Raw genomic sequence first — 8,897 nt, 5'->3', positions numbered from 1 at the left:
TCTCTCTCTCTCTCTCTCTCTCTCTCTCTCTCTCTCTCATATTAATAAATTAAATGAAATATTTAATTTAAAAAAGACAATTAAAATTAATAACACTTAATGCTCCCATTAAATGCCTGAGACAGACTGGTGTCTTTGCTTCAACCAAAAATGTAAAAATAAAAATGGCGACATATAAGAACATTTTCCAAACCAGACCAAAGCTGTGACCACAGAGTTGTGATAAAAACCACACCGTGAGAAATAAAAACCACTTATACCCTTGAGTACACAGTATGTAAGCAGAGCTCTTCTCTCCTGAGCACCGGCAGGCGCTAAACTCAATAGGAGGCAGAAGTGTTGAGGGCCGCGGTGTGGGCAGCCTGAAGATCCTGCTGTTTGCCTGAGGGCCATCTAGAGCTAAGGCAAACAATATATGTGTGAATGAGAGAGAGAGGAGACAGAGAAATGCCCCGAGCTCTTTTCTTCAAGCACCACTCATGATGTAATCCAGACCACCGGCCTTCATTTCCATACTGATAAATATCACGGTCATTAGATACATTAGATTAAGATACTTAAAAACTGCAGTTTAACCAAACAGAAGCTACTCGATCCCACAGTAGTCATCAAGTGAACTAACAGAAATTAAATTACAATCCATTACACTGAAGAATTTAAGTTGTTATTCTTAAATAATCTACATGACTAAATTGAGTCTGAATCATTCAGGTTTGTGAACTGATTCACTGTAATGATTCAACTCAAAATAAAGATCATGAATCACACATCGCTACTCTTTCAAGCTTTTATAAAAGCACCAACAGAAACTAGGCCAGATGTTGAGGTTAAAAGAGAAAGATGGCTTATATGTCTGTTTCTTTCTCACACAAAGCTATCATATGAGCCTTATGAACCACCTCTAGACTCCTCCTCTTTTTACTTGCACTATATTGAAAAGATATCCTGTCCACATGTTTCATCATGGTCATCTGGTCACTTATTACTCATTATGTTATCTTCAGACTGTATTGCATTACCATCATCATCCTCCTCTTAGGAAGTGGCCTTATCATGTTTATCACCATAATAATGATCATAATTACTGGATAATGACTAATTTCTCTTGTTACCTCTTGGTTTACAGTCTATCTGGTTTCCTGTCCAGACGCCCACCAACCGACTGACACCCAATATAAGAAGAGCCTTCTCAGACGCTGACTGCATATTAAAACAAGGCAGAATCAGAGAATCACGTCTCCTTAAAGGCCTAAAAATACAGGCGTAGAAAGCTGATGGAAATAGGATGAGAGCCTTTCAGAGACAGATGGGAAAAAGGAGGGATAGACAGAGAGTGAGAGAAAGAGAGACAACTAACAATAGCAGATGGGAGTGAGAAATAATGAGGTGTGGGGAAAAAAAAAACGTAAAATTATTTTGGGGATTTTTTGGTAGAGATTTCCACTTAAAGGGAAGTTAAAAGTCTCTTTTATGTATTATTCACCCTCATATTGTTCCAAACTCATTTGCATTCTTCTGTAGAATAAAAATTAAGGTATATGCTTTAAAATCATTTACATTTTTAAAGAAGCATATATATTTTCTCAAAATTACTGACAAATATATTGACTATATATAGTTATTCATCCAAATCTTGTCATTGTTTATTTATGTATGTGCATGTGTGCACATAAATAGATAATAAAGACAAGTTTTGGGTGTACTGTTCCTTTAATAAGATGGTGTTTGAGTGTATATGTGTGCATAGGTGGATCTGATTAGCATGCCAATAATTCTGAGATTTCAAGTTTGCATGCCTTCAGCATGTTTTTGACCATGCCATTCATAAGCTCGCTCATGAATATTACCTTTCTAATTACCCTCGGCTCCACTACAAAGCGCAATTGACTAGAGAACATAATCAAACTGAATATCCGTGCAAGGGTCCCGCTTTGTGCTCTGGGGCCCTCCGTCTTACATTGTTATTCACATAGAGACAGTGTTCATAAAGCAAAACGTGAACAGACAATAATTTAGTCCATTTAGCCTCCCCTTCACTGCGTTCCAAATAAATTTGCACCTATAAATCCAGAAATGGAGATGGAGGGAAATTATATTTATTTTGCAGTGCTTGGGTAATTCCATTGAATGCCTTAAAAAGTCAAAGGTGCAAAAGTAAGGCACCGTGTTAAAATGTGCTTACTTTTCACCACAAAGCAGCCATTTAGACACAAAGAGCTAAAGTACCTCCATAAAGACCCATTTGCTCTTTTACAGCACTTGTAAAGATGGGAAAGTGGTATTATTAATACATTTGAAGCACTTTGGGTCTTTGTAGACAAGGGGGCTTCACTTACTCGCAGTCTCTCTACAGACACAATAAGAGCAGCGCACACGACATCGACCACCCGTGGCAAGAGCTGATAATTCTTAGACCAGTAAACAGTGGCGTGTCCCAGTGGAGAGAGATTAAAGAGTGAGAAACCATGTGAGAAGTAGACAAAGAGAGTGAGATTTGCACTGAGTACCACTTGGATAAATGAAGTAAACTCCATACTGCAGTCGTCTCGATAGGAAAGGAATGCAACTCACGATACTATCTAAGTCATTCTGTCTACCAATATTACATCGATCTGCCTGTCTTCTGTTTTTCCCCTACTGATCTTTAGACATGGGATAAAACTTGACCAGCAATTACTTTTAAAAGTAGCAACATTTGCACTCTAAATATTACATAACAGTATCACGCACTACCCCTAAAACATACATCTGTTCATGCAGATTAAAATTATAATTTGTTAATCAAAAATGAATCCATTTATATGCTATGCTCATTAGATTAATTGATTGTTTTTATATGTATATATATGTATATGTATCAATATTTGCTAAGAAAAGTCCCAAAACAAATATTATTTTGGCAGGCAATTAAACTCTTTGAATGGACAAACACAGCTTTAAAACTGTAGTTTAAAATAGATTTTAACTTCTTTATTTCCTAAAATTTCATAATATTACATAACTTCTAAAACATCCATCTGTTCATGCAGATTAAAATGACTAATTGTTAATCAATTAAAAAAATGAATCTAATTAATTATATGCTATGCTCATTAGATTAATTGATTGTGTATATCAATATCCCCCCAAGATTTTGCCAGGCAATTAAACTCTTTAAACTCTTTGAATGGACAAACACAGCTTTAAAACTGTAGTTTAAAATAGATTTTAACTTCTTTATTTCCTAAAATTTCATAATATTACATAACAACTTCTAAAACATCCATCTGTTCATGCAGATTAAAATGACTAATTGTTAATCAATTAAAGAAACGAATCTAATTAATTATATGCTATGCTCATTAGATTAATTGATTGTGTATATCAATATCCCCCCAAAATTTTGCCAGGCAATTAAACTCTTTGAATGGATAAAAACAGCTTTAAAATTCAATATATTGTGTTTTATTTGATATAATGTTTAATATCAGTCCACTTTGTAATCAGGTATATCTGGATGTGTTCTTGTAATCTGTCTGCAAAATTTTTATTATTGTACAAATGCTTCAAAGTGACATTTTTGGCTTCTTTTATCAAGTCTCATTGTTTTTCAGCAGCTTACGCCATGAGAGTAGCCTTTTTAAGAAGCTGTGTCAAGTTAAAAGAAGTACAGCTTTGAAAAATACATATATTGGCGTATGTTTCCTCCAATTAGCTGATTTTGAACTTATGAATTTTGCCTGCTCTCATTAATTAAATTGGCAACCCTAATTAAAATAAATATGAACTTTAAGAAAAACAATCAAATATCCTTCAGAAACTGATTTCTAACACCTTTTCCCCATCCTTTCTTCAATCCCCTACTGGTTTCAGGGTCCAGATTTGGACCCAGGAGCAGCACACCTCGGATAAGAGCGGTCTCCATGGTAACCTCCAGCCCGCAGCCATCTGTGTGAGTATTGCATTAAAGCCGTCGGTTCAGGAGTTTAGGGAGCTGGTAATTCATTCGACAGTAACAGGGCTGAACTACTGTGCGAGGTTAGACCCATAATCCCTCTAAAGGAATACCGGTGCTCTTTGACAGCTAGGGACAGCGATGAGGGAAATAAATCATGCCGACCATGCTTGAGCTGCATTTTGGAAATGCGGTGGCTGGAAGAGTACAAAAACTTCACCAGTCACTTTAAAGTTCACCCAAGGAGCCACAGACTCACAAGAAGTAATACTGCCACAGCGAAGAATAAAGGTGCCACTTCGTTGAGGGTCTAAATGAACAACCGATGCTGAAAAACACATTTAGCAATTAGCATAAACTGGTTTTCTGGTCTGTTAGCTGGTTTAGAGGTGTTTTGGGTACTTTTTTTTAGCTTGACCAGACTGGAAGACCAGCTAAAACTAGCAAACCACTATAGGTTTGTTAATGCAGGGTTTAAAAATGGTGAATAATCGACCCAAACACAGTTGGAAAGTGAAAAGGTTGATTGCATGTTGACTTAAATCAATGCCAATGAATGAAAACAAACCCATATTCTTCATGTCACACATACGCCCAAAACAAACACTGAACAAGAAGAAATAGCTCAAGAGCAATAAACAACTCCAGTGTTATGGTGATATTGATTATTGAAAGAAATGCCATTACAGCTCATTGATTTAACTTCTCAGCACTTATTAATCATGCATAAGGGATTTTACTTCCGTCTGCATCTAAACTGTCATCAATCGTCTCTCTTAAGCTTGCGGTCAACATTTAATTATAACCTAAATATTGGTCAACATCAACAGGGAAGTTTATTGATCATATAAGAAGACTTCTGCAGCCATTTTTTTCCCTTGAAAATGAATACATATTTAATTTCCTAAATAGCATGGATATGTGAATTCATTATTATAGCTTGCATGAAAATGGCATGCACAGTGAACATTTTCTGAACGCTACTTTGTGCCTTTTGTCGTAATGGAAGAGAATATTAAACTGCACACATTAACACAAGCCCATTAGGATTCCCACACATTTTGACTAATGAATTTCAATGACTTTTCCAGTTGTTTGTGATTACCAGACAAGGATTTTTTAAATATCATTTTATAGAGACTACACTCACAAAGAACAACTAGCTGATGAAATATTTTAGACCTGTTAAAATAACTAGAAAAATGCATGTTCATTTCAAATATATATTTTTTTTAAGTATTGTAAATCATGAACATCCTGACATTTCCAGTTTTTCCTTGACTGTAAAATATGCAAATAAATAAAACAATAAATGTGTTTTTTTTGCATCCTACATCCATACCTTCATTGTCTTTTATTGTAAAGTTAGGGTTGGCAGGAACTCCTCCAGGAAAAGAGAAGGAAAATCCCTTTCCATTGGCAAAATCATCTTTATCCACAGCCGCGATTGTCTGAATGACCTGCCATCAACAGAACCGAAAAAACAAAGACATGAGAAACACTTTCTTTTTATAGTGAACTTTGTTAGCTTTGCTTTAGCTTTTGGGTCTCTGGTGATGCTTGACTGATAAAGTTTGTCTACTGTAGTTACAGTAAGATGCCTGGATTGTATAGTATATATGGATTCACCAGTTTCCCATGCGGAAGACCCACCATCCTAAATAAAAGTTTAATTCAGCAGGGTTCAAAAGCTCAGAACATAGTTTTGCTCGATTCTTTCTGTTCCCTCCCCCACCCCCCTCTCGCTCTCTTCTCAGAGTGAACTTCTGAAATCTCTGCTGGCATCTCAGCAGCTGTAGGATTCTGTGTGCTTTGTGCATCAAAACCAGCTGGTTTGTCGGTCTGAGTTGTCTTGGAAACCCAACAGGAATTTGATTCCTTGAGTGCGGTCCATTATGAGTTGCACATCCCTGTGCTTTACTCCCTTCAAAGAGCAATACCTTCCAACTGAAGAGGTTCAGACTGAAGGAGACCTTAATTGGATTGCCTTTCGCTTGTGTGAAACCAGAAATAATAAAAGGCTGACAAATTCACAATGCCATTTGTGCCAAGTTAATGCTTGTATATTACTGAAAATGTATCTTGAATAACTGTGTTGTTGTTATATCGATATCTGTATCATTTTATTATTATCAAGTTATTATTGATTGATTATTTTTATTTTTTTTCAAAATAGGATAATTTATAGAAAAACACTTAGTCTGCAATTAGTCTGGAAACAAACATAATATAATATAATATAATATAATATAATATACAGTGCCGTGAAAAGGTTTTTGCCCCCTTCCTGTTTTTTTTTTTTTTTTTGGCATATTTGTCACACTTAATAGATTCAGATCAACAAGCAAATTTTTATATTACACAAAGATAATGCAAGTAAATACAAAATGCAGTTTTTAAATGATGATTTCATTTATTAAGGAAAAAAAGCTGTCCAAACCTGCCTGGCACTATGTGAAAAAGTAATTGCCCCCTAAATCTAATAACTGGTTGTGTCACCCTTTGCAGCAACAACTGTAAGCAAACGCTTGCGATAACTGGGAATGAGTCTCACATCACTGTGGAGGAATTTTGGCTCACTCTTCTTTGCAGAATTGTTTTAATTCAGCCACATTGGAGGGTTTTTGAGCATGAATGGACTGTTTAAGGTCATGCCAAAACATCTAAATCGGATTTAAGTCCGGACTTTGACTTGGCCACTCAAAAACCTTCATTTTGTTTTTCTTGAGCCATTCAGAGGTGGACTTGCTGGTGTGTAACTGATAATAAGCATGCAGCAAATCAGCATATTAGAATGATTTCTGAAGGAACATGTGAACATATACTTGCACACACTTCAGCTTTAACATCTGAGCAAACTTATAAACTTAAGTCCTAAATTCTCCCTTCTTTATCAAACCAAACTTACAAAGAACAGTTAAAACTGTTATGTTAAAATACTTTCTCTTATTCCATCTTAAATGCAATCAACTGTAAGTAAACATCTGTAGGCTGATTTTACAGTGTCTAAACTGGTGCTGTCAAAACATTTCTCTGTTTCTTTGAACCAGGCTCATCTTCAACCAGCCCACTCACCACCACCAGGTCAACAAATGATGTGACTCTGGGGGCGGGACCATTTGTTTTTTCAACCAATGGCAGGCAGGGGGAGGAGTTTGCAACACCTGTTTGAAAATGGTCTTTATTTTTTAAGTCAGTTTGATGATTCTAGTGGTGCAGAAAGTACACATTCCACTTAAAACACATGAAAAGTGCACAGAAGCACTTTAATGTGCTACTCCCGTAATGTAGTGTGGATAATTTCTGGAATTGGATGTACTGTTTTATGTTGGGAACACAGGGGATATTAAAATAGGCTTAACCTCATCTGTCCTTCATTTTCTCTCGCTCTCATCCAACTCTTTCTTTGGGCTGCTGGTGAAAAACAGCATTTCAAAATTAAATGGAAAAGTGTGGGTAGGAAAATAGGAGTGTGCTTTAGTGAGTCAGAGCTGTCACGCTTTGTTGATCAGATTTTTTATTCTCATTGAGAGATGATTAGCATTCCTATAACCCCCTTCCATTTTTCTATTTCAGCCCCTCTAAATATTCACGCTTTTTTCTCTACACCATTCATGGCAGGGAACTATGGTGGTTTGTAAGGGAATTTTCAGTGCAGGCTGATATGTAAATCCATATCGATCAAACCCATATTATAATCTTTCAGATGACCAACTTATCATTTGTTAATACAGTAACTGCTTGCATTTTTAATCACAAAAATACATATTTATGCATTACATGCATATGAATTATGCATTAGTAAGTAAACTGATTAAAACAGCAGTTAGTTTCTGTACTTTAGCTGTTAGGTTCTGTTCGGCCTCCCTCACCTTCTCTGCCAGGGAATGAAGGTGTCAGAGAGAATGTGAGACAGAGAAACAGTTCGACTGTTGTGGGACTTGCCTGTCCTGCCCTGGTGCTTTCACAGATGATGATCTCGTCTTCTGTGTTGATCACTGGAGGATTGTCGTTCACATCCAGGACCTGCACTGTAACGGGCACGTGGCTCTGAAGACTGGGATTGTCTGAAAACAAAAGAAAACATTGCAGCATGTGGAAAAACATCAGATAGCTTATCTGAACAAAATATCCGAGCAACAAGAAAAGTTCTTCAGGAACATCAAGCAGCATTTGTGCACTGAAGATAATGGTAATGGAGATTCATCTATCCATTAAAACATTAATAAACCCACCATCTCATCGATCCATCCGTTTATTTATACATTAAACCCATCTGTGGTGCATTTAAAGTGCTTAAGCAACAACAATCCATTGGAAATAATAACACACGAGAAGCATGACTTCTCATAGTTCTTAGAAGGTTCAAACTTTTTCCACATTGTTTTCATTGATTGTAAATAACAAATCTGTAGAAAGCTAAATCAAGATAACCATAGTAGTTCCATGTGGACTGGGACATTAGTGAACTGGAATATAATTTTGCTGAATATCAAATTACATAAAAAAACAGATAAACAAATAGCATGGCAATAACCAATTAATTCCTGATTAGCAAATACAGGTTAAGCAACTTTCTATCAAGTCTGTCTCAAAAGAAGACACATCTGAACTGTAAATTCTTAGAGGAAAGTAAATTTGCATGCACTCCTTGATCCCTGGGTGGGATCCGGCTAATTTTGTTTACAAATTGGCTAAATCATCTAATAGCAATTCTCAGAGAGTCGGACCCATACTGATTAAATTAATTTGAATCAAAACACTATAAATGCAAAACCGCAGAAATTAACAAGGCATTATAATGCTCGTAAATTTAAAAACAGGTCCACAAGAAGGACATACAAATATTCTGTGCAGTTACACATTGAGTAATTAACAAGATAAATTACATTCAGTTAGGGTCTTTTGAAATTACTTTGCATATTTTAGACTCACATATCACAGTTTTAAATTAATTAACTGA

The 8,897-nt window shown here is 36.0% G+C and overlaps 1 protein-coding gene across 1 annotated transcript in view; it reads right to left on the bottom strand.

Moving 5' to 3' along the window:
* LOC107738942 (cadherin-18-like) overlaps nucleotides 1–8,897 on the bottom strand; it is a gene marked incomplete at its 3' end in the record, with an annotated part of 113,225 nt that overhangs the window by 14,986 nt on the left and 89,342 nt on the right. Inside the window, exons 9-10 of the mRNA XM_016550868.1 lie at nucleotides 7,880–8,001; nucleotides 5,277–5,394 (exon numbers count right to left, since the gene is read on the bottom strand). Of these exons, the coding sequence (XP_016406354.1) occupies nucleotides 5,277–5,394; nucleotides 7,880–8,001 (240 nt within the window). The remainder of the gene's footprint in view (nucleotides 1–5,276; nucleotides 5,395–7,879; nucleotides 8,002–8,897) is intronic.

Source organism: Sinocyclocheilus rhinocerous, unplaced genomic scaffold (assembly GCF_001515625.1).
Source record: "Sinocyclocheilus rhinocerous isolate Xijiao unplaced genomic scaffold, SAMN03320098_v1.1 scaffold465, whole genome shotgun sequence".
Classification (NCBI taxonomy): Eukaryota; Metazoa; Chordata; class Actinopteri; order Cypriniformes; family Cyprinidae; genus Sinocyclocheilus; species Sinocyclocheilus rhinocerous.
The sequence above is the reverse complement of the archived record's forward strand: the minus strand, read 5'-3'. Positions and strand labels throughout refer to the sequence as shown.